The following is a 26,358-nucleotide window of genomic DNA, read 5'->3' as shown; positions in this document are numbered from 1 at the left end:
ATGGGATAATATGGTAATTATATGCCAGTCAGCCTGACATCAATTCTGGGCAAAATAATGGAATGATTCATTTGGGACTCTATTAATAAAGTATTTAAAGGGGTGTGTGTAATGGGGTGTTCCCCCACACTAACCTGGAAAGAGTTAATGTGGCCACATCTGAGGAAGAATCAGGCTTGATAAGCAAGCACAGATTGAGAATGAAGCCCAGCTGAAGGCAGGCTAGTATAAAGCCAGGAAATATGTAGCAGAAAAAGGGCTGCAACATGAAGGCCTATTGTAACTCTCTGGGTTTAGAGAGGGAAAGGAGGAAACACGGGGAGAATTGAAGCCCTGGGGTGCTGGCCCTGAGGGAAAGGTTTACATAGAGGAGAGTGGACAAGGAAGCCTGATAGAGGTGGAATAGGGAAAGGCCCAGGAAAAGGGCAGTAAGGTTTTGGATGGTGCAGACCATGGCTGCTGGTTCAAGGGTCCCTGGGCTGGAACCCAGAGTATAGGGTGGGCCGGGGTTCCCTTACTAGCTACTGGGAAAGTGAGTTGGAGGACTGTTGGGAACGATACCATCAGCTAGTCCTGTGAGACTTTAATAACTTATTGTGATCTGGCCAGAGGTCCAAGCCTTGGAGAAGGTTTTAGTTTTCTTAAAAAGAAAAAAAAATGCAGAGAGAGGGTCACAGTGAATCAGATTTTTACAGCTAAATCACAAACCTCAAAATTTGGACTTTGTATATTGGAAACATTGACGCAACCTTATATATAGCCAAATGAATGGGCACTAGTACAGTGCTCTTAAATTAGGCTAATGTAAATTGTCAGGGATAAAATGTTTTTTCTGAGGATCTTCATGTTTCAATTACAGGTACACCCTGGATGAGTTTGGAACAGCTAGAAGAAGTGCAGTAGTCCGTGGTTTTATTGATGCTCTTACCAGAGGAGGTCCAGGCGGTACTCCCCGACCTATAGAAATGCACTCCCATGATCCTTTGAGGTAGGATAGTAGTGAAACTGTGCATTACATAATCTTTTTGTCATTCATACAATAAATCCTTTATGTAGCAATTCTTGTTTTTATTTAGATATGTAGGAGACATGTTGGCATGGCTGCATCAAGCTACTGCTTCTGAAAAAGAACATCTGGAAGCTATGTTAAAGCTTGTAACTACTCAAGGTATTATTAGATTTTAATGCATATTTTGCAAATCTGTAGAAACTGAAGTTAGTGGTGAGCAATATACCAGAAAACTACAACAAAACTCCTAGAGTGGACTTCAGTTGCTCCACTGAGGGTAAATGGTATTGTAAATGACTTCAGAAAATGTAATAGTTCAGTTTGCTACGAAGAAAACCATTAATCAAAGAGGATATTTCAAAGTTCGCTAATGTGTGCATTTTCCTGCCCTTTCATGCTAGACTTCAGAACTCAAGAGCATTTCTGAAAAGGAACTTTGTAAAAATGCCATTGTAGTGTGTGTACCCTGCTTGTATCTTGGAGATTTTGGTATCAGATTTACTTTTTCTAGTAAACAAATATTTTTCTAACAGCCTGTACTGCATGCTCCTGCTCAGCCTATGAGGCAAGTGTGGCTTCCTTCCATCTTGTACCATATCACCATTAAAATGTTCCAAATGCCAAATAGGACCCCTGGTTACACCTATGCAACTCCATCATTTTCAAATTCTTCTGCATCAACTAGTCCACAGAGCATGCATTGAGTCTTCAGCCTGCTTGCAGCTTTTGAGGCAGATTTGGACCTGTTGTCAGTAGTACAGTGGTAATCCCTCTAGAAGATGCCAGTGTGATCTACCTCTGTAGCTACAACCAGGGGCTTGTAACAGTTGAGCGTACATGCCTCACCTATAACAGGCATTGAGAGTTACCAGTGAAAGCCAAGTTCTTGTCATACTGAGATATGAACATCTACTTGGACCTTAACTGGTTCACAGGGCCCTGCCCTGGGATTTAAATTTAATCTGACTTGTTTAACGCACCCTTGTTTTCCTGTACTTTTGGGAGTAGAAAGTGGCATTCCTAATAGATGTCACATCAACAAGAAGGGTGTTGGAAGAGCTCCCAGTTTCCATCAAACCACAATAAGGCCAAAGATTGAGAAGTGTGGAAATTTTGTCCTATTTTGTGGTTATGTATATTTTGTCCTCTGAAAATGTTTAAACATTTTCTGCTATCCCCAACTCTCACCACATTATCAGTTGTTCTGCTCCAGTTATAGGCACACTATAAAAGTTGAATAGTTTTTTGTATCGTGTTTAATATATTTATTTACTGACAATCTGATGGGGTGTCCCATTACAAACTCCAGACACTAACGAAGGGGGAGCAAGAAGCCCAGACACTGCTGTGGGGTGTGGAAGAGGAAAAGACATGTCAATTCCATTAGTTTTACATGTGCCACAGGAGCATTATGCTTCCACTTCTTTTGGCAGGAGACACTCTCTTAGGAAGAGGTCTCTGAAAGCTGGAATCTGAGTCCATCTCCATGCTCTGCTTTTGCTGCAGGCTGTGCCTTACAGTCACTACTCTCCCCACAGCCTCACTTCCCACTCTGAAATCACTATATACTGGGAGTGTAAGGCTCTCTACTTAAATGCTCCCCTCTGAGGTTATATAATAGGAATTGGGGGTTAGATGCTTTACCATACGCACTGCTAGTATCTATAGCCATAACCACCCTTAACCATAGACTGGACCAACGTATCCAAGGATATGAAGACTAGGAGTTTGAGTAGCAGCTGTGTTTAGTCTGTATCAGCAAAAAGAACAGGAGTACTTGTGGCACCATAGAGACTAACAAATTTATTTGAGCATAAGCTTTCGTGGGCTACAGCCCACTTCATCGGATGCATAGAATGGAACATACAGTAAGAAGATATTTCTACATACAGAGAATATGAAAAGGTGGAAGTACCCATATCAACTGTAAGAGGCTAGGAGTGTGCATGGGAAGAGTGTCTGACCACAATTCCTGTTTAGTTTTCTTGGAGAATCAGGTACCTAACTGAGAACCCATGACAAGCTATCCAAAACTGGAGTCTCCTGGGGAAAGCTGCACTCCAACAATGTAGTCTTAAGGCAAACCCAGCATTCAAGCTCAAAGTAAAATTTCATTTCCCACAAAAATAGGTCACTTGTCATTCTCTCCAAATTCCAAGCATTCTGGAGAGAACGTCGTGCACAGAGATGTTAAAGACTGATATCCTGCTTGAAAATTCTCCTGCAGTTTATGAGGAAAGGATTCCAAATCATCCATAAGCCTGTTAGGTGAGACTACTCACTAAGGGCCTATTCCAACTCCTATTGAAATCAACTGGAAGGCTTAAGTGGGAACTGGATCAGGCCATGAGCAGCAGCTACATCCTGAGTGAAGAGATTATACGCCTTGTATAAATAAATATGGAAAGCTGCTACTTGGTCACCAATGAGTATGTCAACTAAGGTAATACAAGATCATTATGTAACCCTCAACTGATGTAGCCTTCAGGTGACTGGTGTTGCACAGTGAGGTAGCTTAGTAAGATGCCACAACAAAATTCTATCATAAATAATTTTTTGTAGTTAAATAGTTGTTAACTTCAATATCTGCCTCCCGAAGTTCACACTTCTTAGTAAGCCCCATGTAGGGTCTATGAATCCATCAGCAATGAAGAAAAGGAAAATGTATGAATCACCTGAAAACTTCCTTTAGTCTGCAAACACAATAGGTCCAGCCCTCTCTACAGAATGGGGGGGAGGGGGAGTGAGGAAGATGGAGGTTTGGTGTTGATGGAGGAAAAACTGTTCAAGGCTTAAGTGACACATTTGAAGAAAAATGTGAAAAGTCCAAGCTCACGTTTTAAGAAAACTGCCTTTTGTTTTTGAAGAAAAATAGTCAAATAGCACATAATCACATGGTTAAAAATAGTTTAAAACCATTTAAAAGCTTTGCATTTCAAGCTCTAACTTTTAATTTAGTCGAACAACTGTGCTGTTTTAAATTTGAAAGGGCTAATAGCAAGTGCAAAGAAATTTTACCCGTCACATTGTAGAGCCAGAAAAGAGGCAGATTATCTCTCCTTCTGTGGAGCTTAGTTGCTCCAGCAGAGAGAAATAGCAAAGACTTTCCTCTCTTGCAGAGTTCCTGAGCTCCACAGGAAGGGAGAATCTCAAGAATTCTGCTAAAGGGAAGCAACAGAGACTCCCCATCCTGTGAAGTTAAAGGGACTCCACTGTAAAGCATCCTAAACTGAGCGGGAGAAAGATACTTGATATGTTCCTGCCTGTTACTCACATCTGCTTTCTGCCACTGTGCAGGTGCCTTCTAAAGCTCTGTGACTTCAGGGGAAAAAAGGCAAACTGTTGTGCAATTAACAGAGCTGGCAGGTTTATTTTTATTAAATGAAAATTACCAAATTAAATGCAAAAACAATCTACATTAATGTGTGTATGTGCATGCAGTATCAGGGATTTGGAGCAATCAAATTTTTTAATTGCTCCACTCCAGCTCTGCTCTGGCATCAATAATGACTGTTCCAGCTCCGCTCCGACTCCACGCTCCGATTCAGATTAATTTTTTACTAAATAAAAAAGTGCATACTGTAATTTTGAAAAAACATTGTTTTAAAAGTCGTCTGAATAAAAATAATTTAAATGTCCATCAACAAAGATACAAACTAGAATCATTCATAATTCATTCTGTAAAAATATATTGCAGGAATCAAGTAGTCTTTCATAGCCTGCCACAAATCATTGAAAATTAATTTTAAAGCCGAAAACAGTCGCTCTCCACTAGCTTGAATTGTTGGCATGCTCGAAGCAATTATATAGGCAGCCTCAATGCGGCATGGGTAGCTGTGAATGGCCTCAAAAACTTAACTTTTAGCCTACCAATAGACTCCCATCGCCTCACAATCTTCCAGAAAGTGTCTTTCGAATAATACTTCATTACAATTATGAATCGCAGAAACTCGCCGGCGTCTTTCTTGTTAATCCAATTCCTTTTTGAAGTCGTCATCTTCTGAAGAATTGATGCTTGAATTATCTCCATTTCCCCGTGATGGTTGAATACATCTCAGGGATGGACACTCGAACGAGTTTAGAGTGGAGACTGAAGTTTGAGAACAGCCTGCTATTTCTGAAGGATGTGAACTTTCCGAAACCGCAAATTCAATTGTTGATGACTCCTTTTGTTGTGTTTCGTTTTCTTCAACCTCTTTCGCCAAGTTCAAATGTAGCGATAGATTTTGTTTTTCGAGTCGTCGAGCAATATCAAGGAACCCTTCCTTTGCCTTTGGTATTTCTCTTGAGGTAAGAAGAATCCGGTACCATGGGTCAAAATAACTCTAGCAAGGAAATGAATATTGTCAAAAAGCTTCTCTTCACGTTTCTGCATGGAGGATAGAATTCCTTCTGCAATTTGTCCACCATTTTCTTGCAAGAATTTTGACAATTTTCGCCATTCCTTCATTAAAACTCCCGGGGTTACATCGACAGTTTGAAGATTCATGGTTGTTTGGTTTGGCTTTGCCAAGAGGTCTCGCAGGTTCTTCACTTCGTCCCATTCAGCTTTTGTTAACTTGAGTTCTCTTGTTCCAGCAGTAGCCACTTGTTCACAGTAAAATTGAAAAACAAGCAGCCGATCAATCATCGCAAATGTTGAACCCCAGCGAGTCACAATAGCCAATGATTGAGTTACCCCATGTAGATCAAGCAGAACGCTTTGAATACTTGGGGTTCATAGATTGACAACGACTTGTCGAATTTTTGCCAGTAATTTCTTGGCATGTTCTTTGATTAGTCCATCCCAGATTGCCAACTGAAGAGTGTGAATACCACACCTCATCAGTTGGACTTTTGAGTCGTCCTCATGAAGCCATGTTGGAAGTATGAGGCTAGGGTCATTAACCCATTGCGCAGCAGCATCCATGTTGAATTCAATTTCATCCATTCCTTTAGTTCCTTCAGGCAAAATAGCTTCAGTTCTGTCCACATCCCTGTTCTCAGAGGTAGAAATGTTTTCATTGTCGTCGCTGAAATTTTTGATAGCACACGTCATGTTTGCTGCATTGTCAATGCAGATGCTCAGCACTTGCATTTCACTGATCCCAAATTTTTATAAAATAGCTTTTACTTGACTTTTCATGTATGAAGAATTGTGACGCCCTTCAGTGTCGAGTATATCCAAGGTTTTTACCACAGCTTTATCTTTTCCTTCTTCGTAGTACTGAGCATTGATTGCAAGGAAATTTCTGTTTCCGTGGGTTGCCGCATCCATTTTCAGGTAGCACAATTTTTAATCTAAAGCTTACTTGGGCTCTTTGCGACCAGACTCAGATGTGCTGACAACTAAAAGTGAACTGCATCATGCCCCATCGAAACACCAAGCTGCTAACCCATTTCACCTGCAGGTTTTTTGGAATCCTTTGTTCTTTAGCCTGAAGGTAGTGAGCAGTGTTGAACTCGAGCAAACCATTTCCATCAGCCCTTCACAGAAAGTATTGGCATCCATGGTGACTGTAACCTTTGAGGACTTCAAATATGAGTCAAGCTTTGTTTGCTCAATTTTGAGTCTTTTCAGATGAAGCTCAGCAAAATATCTTTTCTCCAGGAGTTTTCAAAGAGCCAGATGAAAGTCCTTTTAGCCATGTCAGCTTTCTGTTTTGCCTCATCTTCCTGGTCCTTTTTTGTAACCAGAGCCACATAGTTTTCAGGATGGTTATGTTTTACATGCCGCCAAAGGTTGAAACTTTTCACGGCACTTGCTTCACTTTTCTTGAAGCTACATGGTTTGAGCTCGCCATTCTCTTCCTTTTCCACCTTGCACAGTGCCGATTTCTTCTTTGCTTTTCCCCAAAACCCAAATTTAGGCTTTTCAAATTCAAAAGTAAAGAGGTCGTTGAGATCCTTTTCCATAAATTGGCTATCAGTCATAGAGGGCAGATTTGATTTTTTTGTTGAAGCCATGGCCAGATCTTCTTGTGCTGCTACCGCATCCAAATGTTTCTTATGATCTTTGAAAAACAATGAACAAAAGCATTACGTTTTTTTATAATGTACCTGCTTGTGATATCCTAACTACTTAAGGTACTTCGAATTTATTTTGGATTTTCTGGACAAAAATGATCGCATTTTCTTTTTACACAAAATTATTATTAAAGTATATTTTAATATTTTAACATGTTTCTTGCAGTTTTAATGAAGTAAGAAGTATTTAATATACATAATATAAATTTTTATTTATAAATTGCAAGTAGTTTTTCTTACGAAATTTTGCAGTAAAAATATTTGAAATATTTTCCAAGTTTTTAATTAATATCTCAAAAGCGCTTTAATATAGATATATCAATGAAATTTGGTACGTGCCATAGCGTTAGTACGTACTATCACTGTTCTACAGCATTAATTGTTGGGAAGTAACGAGGCTACACGTTACAAGGTTGAAAATAAACTTTAACAGGAAAGCAGATTCAAACTGCAAACACAGTCCTTTTAATAAAAAGAGCAAATTTTCGGAAATATGTTTTTGCTTCATCAGCCTGAATAGATTATACACGATAGAGCCTGTTATTTGCTCTATCTTGTATAATGTTTCCAGCCTGATAAAGGAAAAACATATTTCTGAAAATTTGCTCTCTTTATTAAAAGGACTGTGCTTGCAGTTTGAATCCGCTTTCCCGTTACAGTTTATTTCCAATGTTCTATCATACAACATCTTTCAAATAAAATCATTTAAACTACAGGCGTCATGAACTGGGGGGTCTGGTCCAATTTTATTTAATATTTTTTTAAATCTTTGACTATTTAACAGATACGACCCTTGAATATGATTTAATGCTAAAACATGCATTAAAATGGTACTCAATTTATTTTGTATAATTAACCATTTCCGAGAAAACTTTAAAAATTTTAATCTGCTTAGATGGTTAGAATGATACAAACAATTTTACTTATTACTTATTTTTCAACTTTGGAACCATAAATTTTAAACATAATAATAAATAACCAAAAATTATTAACTTATTATGGAACATAATATTACCGCTTGTAGCCAGGGGCAGTCGTCGACAAGCCTTTCTTGAAATATGAAATAAAAATGACCAACTGCCAGTTCGGGACACCTATGGTTTAAATAATTTTGGATAATGTAATATGGTAGCACATACTAACGCTAAGACACAGACATAATTTCATTACTTTTATATTAAAGCATTTTTGAGATATTAATCAGAAATTAACTTTTCATCACCTCCTTCAAGTGACTGTAGCTCCCTGAGGAAGAATTTTAGGACACGTGTTCATAGAAACGTTTTTTCTTAAAATGACCTAAGGATTCACCCCCAAAGTTGTGTTGGACATTTTCCAATCACTCTGGATATAACACAAAAATCACTCCTAATTTATGCCAAAATGTTTACTGTATATTCATATGCCTGCTGCACACAACTTTTTTTCAGTAAATTTTAAAATTACAAACAACACTACCAAAAGACCGTTGAACAGATGACATATAAAATAAGTCCGCCAGAGTGATACGGGAGCATGTACAAATGAACAAATGTACCGGTAACAGGAGCCTGTATGAGAAATGAGCTTAAGTGATTAATATCTCTTGTGTATCTTAATATAGCAATAAACAAAAACTTTATTTTTTTTGCAATATACCTGTTTGTGATATCTTAAATGTTGCGTCTTGCGTCACACTTTTCCGTAATCGCAGCACTCAGCGCGTCTCGTTGTTCAACCCTTACAAAAGAAGTATCAACACATACTAATCTAACTAATCTACGCGAGTACATGCTCGCTTAACCTTGGCACAAGGATGGGAGCAGTCTGCAGTGTTGCCGGATGTCTGATAATTATCTGATTCTTTAATAAAACATATCTCCAAAAAACTTTGTAATTTTGTATCTGTACATTAAATCTTGATTTCGGCCGAAGTGAGAATAACTGTGACATATTACGTAAAGTGGTAAAGTATATGTTAATATTAGTTGTTATACAATCTGAAACTTTTTGACACCTTTAGGACTTTCTTGCTAAATATCATTCATTTTGGATTGAAAATGAAAAAAAAACTGGAGCAGTGGAGCAGTCAAGATTTTCTGTGCTCGTGCTCCAGCTCCACTCCAGCTCCGGGCAAAAACCTACTGCTCCGTGCTACTGCTCCGCGCTCCAGCTCCGCTCCAAAGCCCTGTGCAGTATGAACAAATCATTGTTGCTGTGTGTAAAGTATTACTACCTGAATTTTTACTTTTCTGCAACTTAAAATGCAACCTATATGCATTAAGATATAGATTTTTCATTTTTAACCTGTTTTTAATCTTCTATTGTGTATGTGGGCAAGGATTTATTGTTTTGATGAGCACTAAAATGATAGCCTTACAGGTAAACTCTATTAAAAGGGATAATGCAGAATCAGGAACGTCTCTTGTAGATAATAGTAGTTACAAAATAGGTGCATCATGCTCTCTTATGTTAACTGATTTTCCTTATTGTCAATGTTTTATACATGTTAAATTTCTGAGTGACTATTGATTACCAATTTATGGCATTAAAACTCTTAATTCAGTGTAGTTGCCTTGTTTTAGTTGCTTCTGCATAAACAACCTCTTTCACGTTAATATAAAATGACGTGGCTTGTCTCTATAGGCTAGGGGTTTGTTATAGAAGTGGATGGGTGAGATTCTGTGGCCTGCATTGTGCAGGAGGTCAGACTAGATGATCATAATGGTCCCTTCTGACCTTAAAGTCTATGAGTCTATGATCTTGCTTCCCAAGGATTACTGTGTTCACAATTCGTGTCTTCATTTTGTGGCTGAAAGATAATCTGTTTTGGTGTGAAATAGGGAAGTAACGTGGTCTAGTGTCACCTGATTTTATCACGTGGCTTAACCACACAGTTTACCTCATGGGCTTCATCTGAGGTTGAACTCATGTTGATAGGTTTTAAATTACAATTAGAGATTTACTGTGTCTGATAATATATTTTGAGACAGTATTATATTGAGACCTGTAGGGCAGGTATTTCCAGTTGGAAAAATTTATGACAGTACTGCTTTTTTGTTTCATGACAAGAAGACAGGACAATAGTTTGTTGGTTTATTTTGTGGGGAAGGATGTGTTTGCACTATAATCACTTGAACTAGCTATGGTCCCAATGAACAGGTATGTGTTTATGGTATGCTATGGCAGGGAAGTAAGTGTGGTTAAAACATAGTGCATATGTATCTTATGAACCAGTTTTTTCAGGGTGCATGTAAATTGCTTTTAGTGAAGAGGTATGACATAAGATAAAACAAAATTAGCAAATGTGTAGAAGAAAAGAAACTAAAATAAATTTGTATAATGCTTACTGTATGTTTCCTTTTAACTGTAGGTGTGGAAGAAAATGTACAAGAAGTAGTTGGTCACATCACAGAAGGTGTCTGCAGACCTCTGAAGGTGGAATATTTTGTTTGTGTGTGTTTTGTGTGTGCCTACTGCTCATTAAAGCTGTATTATGTTTTTATTGCAAAATGCATTTTGTCATATCTCAGCTGAAGACAATAACTGTATTACCAAGAGTGGTACATACATAACTTGAATATTGAGGGATTTTATTAGGGCCCTATCAAATTCACGGCCATGAAAAACGCGTCATGGACCATGAAATCTGGTCTTCCCCCCCATGAAATCTGGTCTTTTGTGTGTTTACCCCATACTATACACATTTCACAGGGGAGACCAGTGTTTCTTATATTGAGGATCCTGACCTAAAAGGGAGTTATGGGCGGGGTCACAAGGTTATTTTAGTTGGGGCATGGTATTCCCATGCTCACTTCTGCATGGGTTTCAGAGCTGGACGGCCAAAGCACAGTAGCTGCTGGCTGGGCACCCAGCTCTGAAGGCAGTGCCCCACCAGCAGCAGTGCAAAAGTAAGGATGGCAATACCATACCATGCCACCCTTACTTCTGCACTGCTGCCTTCAGAGCTGGATGGCCAGAGAGTGGTGGCTGCTGACGGAGAGCCCAGCTCTGAAGGCAGTAGCGCAGAAGTAAGGGTGGCAATATCATACCATACCATCCTTCCTTCTGCGCTGCTGCTGCTGGTGGTGGCTCTGCCTTCAGAACTGGGCAGAACTGCTGCCGCTCTCAGACCACCCAACTCTGACAGCAGCACTACCGCCAGCAGCAGCACAGAAGTAAGGGTAGCAGTACCGCAACACCCACTACAATAACCTTGTCAGCCTCCCCCCCTCCACCCACCCACACACACACACACACACTCACTCACTCCTTTTTTGGGTCAGGACCCCTACAATTACAACACCGTGAAATTTCAGATGGTAATATCTGAAATCATGAAATTTATGATTTTTTAAATCCTATGACCGTGAAATTGACTAAAATGGACCGTGAATTTGGTAGGGCCCTAGATTTTATTAAATTTAAGTTTTTATAGCACATCCGTATTAAAAAGAGATCTTCCCATTTATTTTAATTTAAAAATTTAATTTTAATTTAAAAATGTATGGTTCTAAGGCATTCTGATCCATATCGGATGTCTTCCAAAGTTCAAGGGTGCTCAGATCCAGTGTTTAGATTTGGGACTAGTCATAAAAGCCTCCTTTTTCTTTCCAGAAAGGCAAAGAAAGGAAACTTCTGAATTTAGAATTAAATTGATTTACAATACTGCGTCTTTAGCTTTGAGTGCAAAATACTTTTGGGTGAAGCACTGGATTAAGAACACATTTAATTGAGATTCCTAATAAACATGTAATTGTGCAACAAATGAGAGATTAGAGGATTCCATCATTTTTCAAATCATCATTCTACCTCATTTCATATAATAGAAATGAACTCTGTTCATTAAGTGTAATGAAAAACCTACAAATCAGATACATGACATTGCCATACTTATAATTTAGACTCAGCACAAATAAAAAATAAATTCAGGATAATTAATTTAAAATTAGTAATCTACTAATAAGGCATACTTCCATATAATCTATAAATCAGTTTTTTAAAGTAGAAAAATTAGAATAAAATTCCTTAAAATATCCTATCTGACTAGTTGACTAATACTGTAAAATGTCTGGTAATCTACATATCAAAAAGCAGGTTGTGGCTGAATTATCCCCGTGTCCTTGACTGGAAAGGTGAAAAATTGAAAGGAGGATCAGAAAGTGAAATAGAGTGTATGTAAGAAAAGACAAAGGAGAAAGCACCATTAATCATGTAACCACCATAACATTTCACAACTTCAAAACTTGCTTCTCACAATATAGTGCAGCACCCTCCTTTCCCTAAGCATTTGAAAGTTAGGTGTTAATGTAACACTTCTTTTAAGATAGACTTGCTTTTCTTCTCTGATTACATCTGAATATATACAGGATTGTATATGACTTTTTTTGATGGTTTAGACGTGTTTATAAAGATGTCTCTTTCCTTGTAATTTCCTAACATTTGAAGAAATAGTTTGGTTATATGGAATAGAATTTGTCCCCATTTCTTAATGATATTTTACTTGTGCTTATAGATCTTAAAGGTCACAATTTTCAAGCGTAGGTCCCTAAAATAAGTGAGTTAAAATAAAAAGTAGGGCTGTCAATTAATCGCAGTTAACTCAAGCGATTAACGCAAAACAAATTAACTAGATTTTTTAAAAGTTGCAATTAATCACAGATTTAATTGCACTGTTAAACTATAGAATATCAATTTAAATTTATTATAAATATTTTGGATGTTTTCTACATTTTTAAATATATTGATTTCAATTACAACACAAAGTGTAAAGTGCTCACTTTATATTATATTTTATTACAAATATTTCAGTGTAAAAAAGATAAACAAAAGATAGTATTTTTCAATTCACCTAATACAAGTACTGTAGTGCAATCTCTTTAGCAATTTCTAGTGCAATCGCTTAGCAATTGGCTGAACAAGAAGTAGGACTGAATGGACCTGTAGGTTCTAAAGTTTGAGAGGGCAGGTTTTTTTTTTTTAATTCTACATTTATAAGTTGCGATTTCACGATAAAGAGATTGCACTACAGTACTTGTATGAGGTGAATTGAAAAATGCTATTTCTTTTGTTTTTACAGTGCAAATATTTGTAATAAAAATAAATATAAAGTGAGCACTGTACACTTTGTATTCTGTGTTGCAATTGAAATCAATATATTTGAAAATGTAGGAAAACATAAAAAAAGATAAATTTAAATTCTATTATTGAACAGTACAATTAAAACTGATTAATCGTGATTATTTTGTTTAATCTCACGATTAATTCTGATGATTTTTTTAAATTGTTTGACAACCCTAATAAAAAGCAGCCTAATTTTCAGAAAGGTTGAAAATCTGCAATTCTCTTTGCTTCAGTGGGACTGGAAAAATAAGGCCACTTTTATTTAGGCACCTGGATAGGAATTAAGGTTAACATTTTATTATAATAATAATAGGAGATATATGTATCTCCTGGAACTGGAAGAGACCTTGAAAGGTCATTGAGTCCAGCCCCCTGCCTTCACTAGCAGGACCAAGTACTGATTTTTGCCCCAAATCCCTAAGTGGCCCCCTCAAGGATTGAACTCACAACCCTGGGTTTAGCAGGCCAATGCTCAAACCACTGAGCTATTCCTCCCCCCAGCCTTACCAAAGGCCTTCCAAAATGTGCTCCCAGTACCTGTGGACAAAAATTGGTCAAATGCAAACATTAGAGATGCTTTTTAGGAGAAGCATGCCTACAAATTCACTCAACTCTGTTAAGGTGAACTTCAGAAGACAACAACACACAAAAGAAAGTACATAAAGGTATTGTATGGTGTATGAATTCCTCAAGCTGAAAGCAGAATAAGTCTCTGGTATTGCAGAATTAGAAACAATTCTGTTTCCCCAGATTGGGTCTAAAGCTTCCAAATGACAGGGATCTACTACATGCTGCCTATGCTAATAAACAAACCTGAATACCTTTCTAGCAAAAACATCTATCATTTAACAAGGTTTTATGCACCCAGACACTAAGGGTGCAACCCACAAAGGTATTTAGGCACTTAAGTCCCAGTTTTGGCTCCACTACAATCCACAAAACTCACACTGAACCTCATAGGCACCTAAACTGATTCAATGTCAAAGATTACAGGGTAAAAGTTCCCTCAATGGCTAACTTTTTGCCTCTGAGCATGTACAATGCTGCCTTGCTCTAGGCATCTGGACACTTATCTCCCACTGAAGTCCCAGAACAAATCATGAACCAAAAGACGACGGGTGTCTCGCTGCCTAACCTGCACATAGGGCCCGATCTGATAGACAACCTCTAAGCACGCCTAACAGATTGGGTCCCATTCAAAAGCTGCCCAGAGGAAATGATAATAGTGGTAGAAGTTGCTCACATTAATACTTTCAGCTCAGTTCTTACAGCACCTGTCTAGGTCACCCAGGTTTAATTCCCTCCTTCTATGCCAGAGGGAAAGAGAAACCCCTGTTCAAATCACTTCTTCCCCTCTGGCAGAGGCGGGAATAATTGAATTTGGGTCTCCCACATCCCAGGCATGTACTCTAACCACTGGGGTAAAAGTTATATAGTTGGCACCACCAGCTCCCTCCCCATGTGTGGAGAAAGGCAAATGCTTAACTCATTCCTGCAAGAAAAGCATTATGCACCTAACCTACTTGACTCCACGTGGCAAGTTCCTTCCCATTCATGGATCAGCAAGAATAGCTAGGTGCCTCCCTGCAACCTGGCCTTAGGCACTTATTTCTGAGGGACGGATAAGGCTTAGCGCACACCCTGCTCCTTGGCACCTCCAACTGGCTAGCTCAGGTGGCTCCGTGCCTAGCATAATAGTTTTTATGGATTGTGTTCTTGGACACCTAGCTCCTTCCATAAATTGTACAGAATGCCTAAGAGCCTAACTCAGCTTTGTGGATCATGGAATTGTTCCTGTGATTTTCTAGGGACCTCAATGCTCAGTATTGCAATGCCTAAATCCATAGACCCCTCCCCCCATCCTAGCAGATAATCAGAAACCTCCCATTTCTAAATTAATTTCTCACAAATATTGCAGTTGTAGATTTTACCGGTACCTTATTAGCCAAACTCCTTCACCAAATGAGATGACTAAACCATTGGAATCACTCCTATATTCAGCCACCCCATCCCACTGTGGTCAGACTCCTCACACCTACGAACATGTATGTACAGAGTGAGTGGGGAACTTCAATGCAAGTGTCTTAAGTCAATGCCATGTGGGTACACAATACACTATTTTCAAGTGGCCAGATTGTATTTCAAAGTTAAGATGTTAAGTGACATTTAAGGCTACGTATGATCTTTGGAAAACAGTAGCAGCAATATCAGCAAAGAGTCCTGATCTGAGTTAGTGATTAACTCTTCCATTTCATCGTAGAGGAGACTGTGGTTAAAAATCACAAAATATTATTTTCCTTGTGATTTTAAAAGGTTTTGATATTCTACTAAAAACAATTAAATATAGAATTCCTAGCATCCTATCTGTCCTCCCAAAACACACAACCGAAAAAAAAAATCTGAAAGTGTGATGGTGATAGATGTCAGCCTGGAAAACTTGCCTATATGGGGAGGAGGAGCTCCCTTATAACTTTTAGCCCAGTAGTTAGGGTATCACCTGAGATGTGGGAGACCCAAAATCCATTCCCCCGGTCCAGTGATTTGACCTAGGGACTCCAGCATCCCTTGTGAGTGCCCTGACCTCTGGACATTAAGTTACGAGGGAGGGCCTCCCCTCGGCTTCTTGCTAAAATGCATAGCTACCTAATGCCAAGAGAGGTTTTGCAGCTGAGAATCCCAAGCAGAGGAAAATGCCTCTTTGCAGCCCAACTTGAGGCGCCTATCCCCAAGAGGGGTGAAGTTTAATATATGCCCTTCGCTTTGCACCTCAGATTGACTAGCTTAGGTGAGGAGCTGCCTAGGGTGCTGGCTTTTGTATATCCCATTCTGATGCACCTATCTTTCCCCATTCAGTGAATAGGGAGCCTAAGTGCCAAACTCAGACTTTGTGAATCTCAGTGCATGGCAATGCTCAGTGTCACCATGACTAATTTTCTTTGTGAATCTGACCCTGGGACGCTACACTGAGCAGCAGACAAATAATTTGGAAGGATGATGAATGGTTAGCAATATGTAGATGGACTTGTCACACATAAGCACTTGAGGAATAGTGCTATAATAGTCACTGACCATGCTTGCTTCATAAATGCCTAAAAACTGATCCTAGGGCAGCCCTCTTATGATTGTGTGGAGGCTGCATGTGCCACGGAGGCGAAAGAAGTCAGGCCTGTTTTGCTCTGTAATTCAGCATTTCTTGGCCCAGTCAGCGTGTCAATAGCTTCGAATATATTGATTTACCTACCATTAGCATTAAAGTACTGGCTAGAGGTCATGACTCGGAAGTGAGATTAAATCAGGTAAAATAAACCTAAATAAACCCCCTGATATATCAGTTCTGATTATTCTGCATCTCTGCTGAGTGCTGCCATTGATGATCTGTTGTAATTTAAGGATTTTGCAGCTGTTCTTGCTATTCAGGGCTGGGTGTAATTCCAGTATGTACTGGTGCCAATCCACAAAATGATCTCATTATATAGAAATTTCCAGCAACAAGTTGCATACAAAACTCTATGGGAAACAGAGCCATTCTTAAGGAGTGGCATACACCTGCTTGTTTTCTGCCCTTCAGCTTGCTGCAAAAAAATGCCCTGTTCAAGAGGAATCCTGCAATATAAGCAGACAATGTGATGTTCTTATGCTGCTTGCAAAGTTTATTTGTCCGTGAATATCCCTAATGCATGTAAAAGCGTAGAGGCTGATTTTCAGAATAGGCCTATAAATAAAAATGATTATTTTTTGTTCCACAGGTCAGAATTGAGCAGGTGATTGTTGCTGAACCAGGAGCAGTTTTATTATACAAAATATCTAATCTTCTCAAGTTCTATCACCATACAATCAGGTATACAGAATTACTAAACATGTTAAGTAACTCTCCTGTTTGAACATGCACCAATTCTGGTACAGTAAAAAACACTTCCTCTGTTTTGCTTTGTTTTGTTTTTGTTTTTGGAGGGGGTTTGTTTGAGTTCTGACTGTGCTCAGCTGTGTACGGAACAAAGAGGAAGACACAGCCCTGACCTGAAGTAGTAATCAATTATTTTAATAGAAATCTGTCTGTAAATGGAAAAAAAATTCAACACATAGACATACTTTATCACTCTGTAGAATTGTAGATATTAAAGTGCACACAAAAAACTACATTAAAAGAATATTAAGGTTTCAAAATTAAATACTCCAAAGTTAGGAAATGCCAGAATTAAAGTTACCTGTTGAAACCTTAGCTTCAGTTTAAACGCTTTATAAATCTCTGAATATGTACATGGGAACAGTAAAAGGCACATCCCTAACATAAAGTCAATCTGTCTGCCAAATTTCAAATCCCTACTCTAAAGCATGAGGCAGTACAGTTTCTCAGTAAAACAGTTGTAAGAATTTTTTAAATAAATTAAACAGCATATTTTCCTCTAATCTTGTTCTCAAATTGGCAGAACCATTTTTGCTAAAACTTTCCAAAAGTGGGTGAGGAAGACAACAAGAATTCTCTTTTTTTTTTTTTTTAAGCCCAAACAGTTAAAATTTAGTAGTTGCAAGCAACTGAAAACAATCTTATAATGGGGAGTGTTTGGCAGCCTTAACTATAGGCATTGTTTAAAGGTCAAAGATTATAGTACTGATCCTACTAGCCAAATGTTTTTTTTGAAAAATAGAGGGAAACTGATCTAATTACTATAGCAAGGTCTAATTTGAGACTTTGGTGACTTTACTGGGGCTGATAGTGCTTTGAAAACCAAGCTGCTATTTTTTTTAAGGGTGTCACATTAGTCTCATTCAGATATGATAGTTTTTACCCAAGGTAGTCTGTAACTTAGAATCACTTTTAATTTAGACGACAAACTCATATGCAAGAAGCGTGTAGAAAAGTGTCATGGCATAATGGGTATAACACAGTTGAAGTAAAACTAATAAACTAATTTTACACTTCCAGTAGCCAATTTTTAAAGTGTTAAAGAGTACAATTTTGTATGTGAAGAGACATATTTATCTGAAAGTAGTGGAGATGGAATGACGTTATCAACACATCTTTCTCATTTGGATTTTATTCTCTATAGCAGAAACAAAGTTGAGTATTTTTTCCCCACTTATTTAAAAAGACAGTAGCGTATTGGATAGGTAAATATTTTTAGCCTATCTTGAAAAAATAAAATATTAGTTTCATTATGTACTATGTTTTGCTGTATAACTGAAAATTTAGCATTTTCTCTTCCTTGTTGGCTTTAAATATTCAAACAAAAACCCACTAAAACAAAACCTGAATTGGATGCTTAGATAGTTTCCTTTTCAACAAAGCTGTAATTCCAATATTTTTTTTTAGTGGAATATATTACTTAGTTTAAGTTATGCATGTTATAGCTGAGATAGTATCTAATTGTTTATTATCTTGGCTGAAGGTGCTTGTTCTCACTAATCATCCTATCTTACAAATTATTATTAGAATTAGTTAATAGGGGAAGCTGTTTCCTATGACAGTTCACTCTGCATTTCCCACTTCTAGACTTGGTGTCATATTCTTGAACATTGACTAAAATATGTGGATCTGTTTTATATTTTTTTCTTGGATTTAACAAAATATTTTCTTTTTTTGTTCAGTGGTATTTTGGGAAACAGTGCAGCTACGTTGTTAACCACAATTGAAGAAATGCATTTATTAAGCAAAAAGATATTCTTCAATAGTCTGAGCCTACATGCAAGTAAACTAATGGAAAAGGTTTGTTTCAGAAATATAAGCTTTTCATATTTTAAAACAAATTCTCCAGTTTTTTCTTAATATAAGGAGACTATTGGAGTAAAAATTGTTGTTTACATTTTGATTAATTATCTTAAAATTGACATTTCATGTTTCCATGTGCTCTATAACACATACAGTAAATTATTCACGTTATTGTCCCTACCAGTTGCCCAATTATAAATGTGTGCGCATTTCCGATCAGACTTTTCGTTAGCAGCTTCTGCAGGTCCACACCTGCGCACTGTACACCCTCATGCTCCAGACCGAGGGTATGTAGGTAGGGACAGACGCACCACCACTCCAGTTCCTTCTCAGCCACCTGTGTAGCTTGAGACACAGTGTTGCGGTGTCTGCTACCTAGAATAATAGAATATTAGGGTTGGAAGAGACCTCAGAAGGTCATCTAGTCCAATCCCCTGCTCAAAGCAGGACCAACAAGCTAGCTCCTTAGCTTGCCTATTTTCTTCTTTACTTTTTTAGTATTTTGTCCTTTTTTTACTTAGCTTGCAGTTTACTTCTCTATTTTATAGCATAGGTTTGTACTTTCATGAGGATTCCCCCCCCCCACATTCGTAGTCATGGCCTTCTCCCCCACAGCCTCTCTTTTGTTTGCAGCCTATCTTACATGGGTTATGCCCAAAACTATGAGCTTCAAACCATGCCAGATCTGTCCCTGGTCCTTTCCCCTCAGCAAGGATCATTCCAGCTGCCTCAGAGTCCAGCATCCCATTGAATGTAAAGTCTGCTTCAGATTCAAAAGTAGATCCAAAAAGATGAGGGAGGACAGATTGAAGCTACTCCTTATGAATTGCTCCTTGAGACCTGAGGAATATACAGTCCGTATCATCTCTGATACTGCTCGACACATCCCATCCTGTGGAGCAGTGCCCAGGATCACCAGTACTGACGATGTTTCTCTTCCGTGAGGTTCTCCAGGTGTTGGAAAGACCTGAATCCCCTCTACTACAAGTATCAGAGAGGCATCTCCTGCCAGTATCAACATAAATGCATGCACTGACATATCCTCCAGTACTTCTGCACCTTCACATACAAAGTCAGCCACCGATATTGATGCAGATGCTAGTACTTACTCATTTGGCCTCCAATACCGACACGGCCACTAGTACCAACACCCCTAGCTCTTCCCTTGGATACAGGGGATGGCACTTCCTCTGACTTGGAAATTTCTGTCGAGGTGGTGGAATTCTTCCCATTCCAGCCTCCGTTCATGGCATACCAAGATGAGACTCTAAGGACTAGTCATTGTCCAATCCACGCTCCCTGGCAGCAATACCTTGGGATTCCTTCCCCTTTGCCTATGCTCCTCCACAGTGTGTTTTTTGGAACCTGGGGCTCCCTACAGTGACCAGTTCTATAGGATGTCCCCACATAAGAACCACCATCAAGATGAGTAGGCACCAGTAGATGGGACTCTCTTCCCTAGGGAGACTCTTTGGAAGAACAGGAGCTAAGGGCAGAGGACGGGACACACCCTTCAAACAAATCATCTTCCTCCCCAGATGAGGTTGTTATGCCTCCTCCTGAATCCTATGCTGATGATTGCAACATCTTTCAGGAACTGATAAAGAGACTGGTTGAGACTTTGCAGATCCCTCAGAGGAGATGCAGGAATCTCAGCAATCGTTGGTAGATATCTTGCATACCTCTCCTCAAGGCAAGATAGCCCTGCTGCTAATGATGCCTTCTTGTTACCTGCCCATACTATTTTGCAAACACCAACTACCCTCCTACCTACATACAAGAGGGCTGACAAGCAGTGCTGTGTGGTAGCCAAGCACTTGGAGTACCTTTTTTCTCACCGTACTCCATACTTCCCGGATATTTACCTAATATCTGGAACAGTATTGAGTAATTAACAGCAGGTTCGCAGTGGCCAGTTGCTCACCAACCAGGGAGAAAAGGTGTCAGGAAAAATGTCTCTCAAGATGGCTTCAGAGGACTGCTTCCAAGTATACTCTATTAGTTAATCTTTTATAACTAACTTCTGCAAAACACATAGGTCATAATGACACCTACTGGATCATCACTTTTCTAACTTTCAATAAACTTTTAATATCAGATTCAAGTTTTCCAACCACCAAGGTTTTTGGTCTCAGTTGTTTAACTGTCTGCCCCCTCCTCCACTCTGAGTAACAGAAACTGCCAGCTAGATTTAACCTGGCTTCTGAAAGCCTGTCTCCAAATTAACCCTTAACTATGTGGTGTTCTATTTCATTAATTTAGAGTGGCTGAATGCACATTATATGGTTGCAGTTAACTTGATCACATTCTGGGTATACACACCCCTCAAATCCATGGCAACAACTTGTTCAATTTAAAAACTGTAGGTTTGTCTTCGAGGTGTGTTTAAAGTCCACCTGGTGGCCATTCACCTACCAGCTGAATATTTTTGTCTTTGTGACTCTGTGTCCCCATCCTAACTTCATCTCTCAATTCTCTTGAGACTTCCATATCAATCAGGGCAGTCAATTACCTGGTTTTTACCACAATTTCAGACTTCACAGGAAAAAAAGCAGTCTCCATACCCTGGATGTGAGAGGAGATCTGGCATTCTGTATTGACAGTACTAATCCATTTAGAGCCTCCCTTAGACTCTTTATCTCCTTCTCAGAAAGGATGAAGGGAGCTCACATCTCCATTCAAGACTCTCTCTGAATGGGTATCAAGATGTATCAGTTGATTTACTTTTGAGTTTCACCTTTATTTAGTGGATAACAAGCAAGCCCCATGGAAAGGAGCCTTAAAAGCACTGATATTTGGGACTTTATTTTCATTCCTTGACAGATGAAACTGCCCACCATCTTACTGGCTAGTATTTGATAAGTACTTTCTTCCCCATAGCCCTTATCTTCTCTTTGAGTGATTCTGTAAAGAAGTAATAATTTTGTGGTATAAAGTGCTTATATCACAAATTCAGAATTGTTTTACTACAAGATCAAGTCAGATAATTTATGTCTATATTCTATCAGTTTTCAGCAAGGCAAAATGTTGAGTGGGTATCCCAAAGATAGGTTCTAGGATCGGTGGTATTTAATATACTTATCAATGATGGGAAAATGAGTAAGGTGGCAAAACTTGCAAATGAAAAGATTGTTTCATTTAGTTAAGACTAGAGAAGGTTATCAGGAATTTGAGAAGAACTTAACAAAGCTAGGTGAATGGGCAGTAGGATGTTGATTGAAAATCAATATTGACATATGCAAGATAATGCACATTAGAAGGAATAGCTTGTGCTATTCATACATCTTATGGGTTCTATAATAACTGTAAACTCAGTTTAAAGACCTGGGCATCATTGTGACCAGCTGAATGAAGATCTCTGCTCAGTGGGCGGTGGTAGTAGTCCAAAAAGCAAACAAAATGTTAGTATGTGTAAACAGTGGGGTAGAAAATAATACTGAAAATATTATAATTCCAATTATAATAATTCCATTGGTGTTCCCTTAACTAAAATTTAACACAGTATTCTGTGTATCTCATCTCAAAAAGTGATATAGCAGAAATAGAGGGGCATTGTGAGAGGCAAAGAAAATGCCAAGAAATATGAAAACACTTTCAAATGCAAGAGGACTGGCACTATTTACAGAGGAAATATGGATGTTATAACAGGTATACAAAATAATGAATGGCATAGGAAGTTCTGTTGAGAATATAGTATAAAAACTCCACTCTCTCATGATACTACAATAAGACATTCAATAAACGTAAGTCTAAAAACTGATAAAATATTCATATGGTAATATATACAAATAAAATATTTTTAAGGGTTAAAGGAATTAAAAGTGTTAAAAATGGTTAATGGGGTTAAACCAACTGCTAACAGCCTCATGTGAGGAAGAAGACTCCCTTTATTGGCAGGTTATTCCATAATTGTCCCTACAGGGTGTTTTTCATATTCCTCTGAGGCATCTGGTTTGGTTTCCTGTTGTGATAATTGGTCACCGTAATTTACCCTAATTGTGGGCTCAACTGTACGTAAAAGTCATAAGATATTTAGGAGAAAAGACAAAGGGAGATAGACTATTAGTCCAAACAAAAAGGCCTACTGATATAACTTAAGAACTGTGTTAAGACCATGCTTGGTAAACAAGGAAAGTGTGGACCAGAAATCAGTGAACCAAAATTGGCGTGTCAAAGTAGGCCTAATTGGTGGACAAAATGTTGAGGGGGTGGAATATATTTCTCACCATTCCCTTTGTGGGTCCTGAAAGAAAGAGACTTCAGGAGAGAAATTGGCTATTGGCGGGAGCGTCGCCACCATGGCTGTCACTCCCACCATCTCCTGGGACTCTGGGCCTTCGTCACCCTGATCCTGAGAGATGTCCTGACCAAACTGGGCCAGAAAGAGGGACCCAGATGATATCACCATCTCTATGCTCCAGCTGAATCCCAAACACCATCTGGAATTAAATGAGATCAGACTTTAACAACAGCAGCAGATCCAATCCATCTCAGCTAGCTGCTGCTTCTCTTTTCACCAGAAGGACAGATATTACCATCTTTGTTACCACGTGAGACTGTCAACGAGTAGGGGTTTCTTTCTAAAAATTCCAGCTCAAGGATAAGGGATGTTGTTAAATGAAAGCCTGACCTAATTATTTAAATTTAAAATGCTTTAACTGGTTTTCCTCCCCCCCCCTTTTTTTTTTAATACAAAGTTAAAAGGTTTTTTTAAGGGAGTGTTTGCCATGGCATTAAGAGAGCTGAGGCCTCTGTATACCAAACCCTGGACCTTGTTTAACAATTTAATGTTGGACAGCGACTGGATAATGTTGGAATTTTCCAGGGGCAGGTATATATATGCAAGCAAGAAGCAAGCTAGAGATAATGAGGTTAGATCAATCAGGGAGGATGAGGCCCTGTTCCAGCAGCTGAGGTGTGAAAACCAAGGGAGGAGAAACTGGTTCTGTAATTGGCAAGCCATTCACAGTCTTTGTTAAGTCCTGAGCTGATGGTGTTAAATTTGCAGATGAACTGGAGCTCAGCAGTTTCTCTTTGAAGTCTGGTCCTAAAGTTTTTTTGCTGTAGGATGGCCACCTTAAAATCTGCTATTGTGTGGCCAGGGAGGTTGAAGTGTTCTCCTACAGGTGAACAAGAAGTGGGTATTCACCCACGAAAGCTCATGCTGCAAAACGTCTGTTAGTCTATAAGGTGCCACAGGATTCTTTGCTGCTTCTACAGAACCAGACTAACACGGCTACCCCTCTGATACTGGATAATGTTAACACCTTTGGCCCGTATATACCATTTAAATTAATACAACATGCATCTCATAAATGGACCACTGGTCTGATCCAGTGTAGCATTTCCTGTGATTCAAATCAATTCTACATTGATTTAAAAAAATGCACAATTGATGACACAACTATATACTCAAAATAATTTCCATAAAATAAAGTGCTTTGTTTAGTTGTAACTAATTTTCATTACCTCTGCAAAAGTTTAAAAATGCAGACAATCAGCTAAACATTTATACTGGAGCCTTTTGTTGATTTTAAGTTAGTGGTGAATATTTTTTTTTAAATTAGGATTTTTTAAATCACAGGATTGTTTTTAATCATCCAGTCTTTTATCAATGTACTTCAAAACCAAAGTGTGTGTGGGAGCATCCCTACCTTTTTACCAGTTCATTGGATTGTGCTTATGTGCATGTATCAGCACACTGAAACTGTTTCTGAAAACATTATGGTTTTCAGGGAAGATTATAGCACTAGAAAGCAGTCTGTTGATCTTACAGTATGCCATTTGCTAAGGATTCAGTGCACAGCACCTGGCATGCCCACTTGAGAATATTTGTTTGTAAAAGTAAAATGTGCTTATTGTTTCTAGATTGTTTAACAATTTCCTCTATTTCTTCATTATTTCTTGAATTAATTATTTTAAAGTAGCTACTATAAGATGTTAAGTCTCTTTATTGGTATGCCTGTTTCAGAGGGTATTGAATATCCATCAAGTATATAAATGAAATTAATTTATAGAGCAATTAAAAATCACTTTTAAAATGTTTTAGGAATACCAGTAAGTAATTAGTAAACTTATTTTTTGTAATCCAAATGAACCCTTTTTTTATTTAGACTATTTTTGTGTGAGAACTAGAAATAAATCTGATGTGGTTAAAATATAATTTTGATTATAATAGTCGCTTGATAGCTTAATTTATATGTGGTTGTCTGGACGTCTTAAACTATTTATCTGGAGATTTTAAATAAATTGCTGTTTAGATTCCTGGAACGGTTTTCTTTCTAAAGGACCTTTCAGTTTTTGTTAGTTACTGTTTACATGCTGAATTCCAGATGATTAGACCATTTATTCCCGCCTATGCTCTATAAATTTGACTTAGCGCTCTTTTACACCACTTGCTAATGCTGAATTGGAAACGTATTTTTGCTATAGTGAGGGAAATAATGCAGAATGACTGTCTAGATTAAACTGAAATGTCGAGTCTCACAATATGGATGCAGTGCTGCCTGCTTTGATAGATCTACATTCTATGTTTAGTAGTCTGTGGAGAGAGGAGAATCACATTTGAGCAATTCTTTATCTTGAGTACTGATGTGCCCCACATATTAGTAAGTAAAAAGTGTCACTAGTACATAGAGCTACCAAAGTGTGTTTTTTCTCAAGATACCATGAGTTCAGGATTCTCACTCTTTGGTCCTCATGAATTCAGTATAAGTTATGATAGAAAAGCCCTAGCTCTAAAGATTTTTGATCCTATGTGGCTGTAGACGGGCCCTTTGTCACTCGGGGTACAAATTAGCTGGAGACCAGTCTTTATCACACTAGTGCCCTTTTATTTCCCTATCTTTTCCTGCCACCACCTATATACAGTTCAGTATCAATCAGGTAGCCCCTTGGAACAGCTTGCTCTTTTTCAGCTGGCTGGGAGCAATAGGCCCTCACTCCTCCCTTTCCTGTTCCTCCTCTTCTGCTTCCTTCCTGCTAGCTTTATAGGCCTCCCCCCATCAAGCTCACAGGTGATTCTCTTTTAGCACTTTAATCAGCCACGCCCTGTCAGCTCCAATCACTTCCCCTTACTGGGAGCTGAGCTAGCAGGCTCTGAGCTAACAGGGGCTGGGTCAGTGCCTTTGGCCAGCACCCTGTTACGGTGACACATGGTGGGCTTGTTCAAGAGCACTGCACTAGTGAGCATACTTCCAGTGTCTCCGAGGCTCCAGTTCTGTGGTCAGCCAATAAAAGTTCTCAGCAGGTTCAACCAACACAGTTGCAGTTCTTGCTGGAATCTTTTTTCTGTTTCTTTCCTGCTTCTGATTTGGCTTCTCAGGAGCTGTAATATTGTACATCGGTAACACATTTAAAATAATAATGGAGCTATACCTATCTCCTAGAACTGGAAGGGACCCCAAAGGGTCATTGAGTCCAGCCCCCTGCCTTCACTAGCAGGACCAAATACTGATTTTGCCCCAGATCCCTAAGTGACCCCCTCAAGGATTGAACTCACAACCCTGGGTTTAGCAGGCTAGTGCTCAAACCA

At 38.6% G+C, this 26,358-nt stretch overlaps 1 protein-coding gene across 1 annotated transcript in view; it reads left to right on the top strand.

The window, feature by feature from the left end:
- Positions 1-26,358, top strand: part of COG6 (component of oligomeric golgi complex 6) — an 89,662-nt gene that overhangs the window by 46,106 nt on the left and 17,198 nt on the right. The window contains exons 9-13 of the mRNA XM_045014957.1: positions 860-988; positions 1,077-1,168; positions 10,368-10,432; positions 16,864-16,955; positions 18,704-18,821. Coding sequence (XP_044870892.1) covers positions 860-988; positions 1,077-1,168; positions 10,368-10,432; positions 16,864-16,955; positions 18,704-18,821 — 496 coding nt within the window. The remainder of the gene's footprint in view (positions 1-859; positions 989-1,076; positions 1,169-10,367; positions 10,433-16,863; positions 16,956-18,703; positions 18,822-26,358) is intronic.

Source organism: Mauremys mutica, chromosome 1 (genome assembly GCF_020497125.1).
Source record: "Mauremys mutica isolate MM-2020 ecotype Southern chromosome 1, ASM2049712v1, whole genome shotgun sequence".
NCBI classification, from domain to species: Eukaryota; Metazoa; Chordata; order Testudines; family Geoemydidae; genus Mauremys; species Mauremys mutica.
This window is presented reverse-complemented; position numbering and strand designations above follow the sequence as displayed.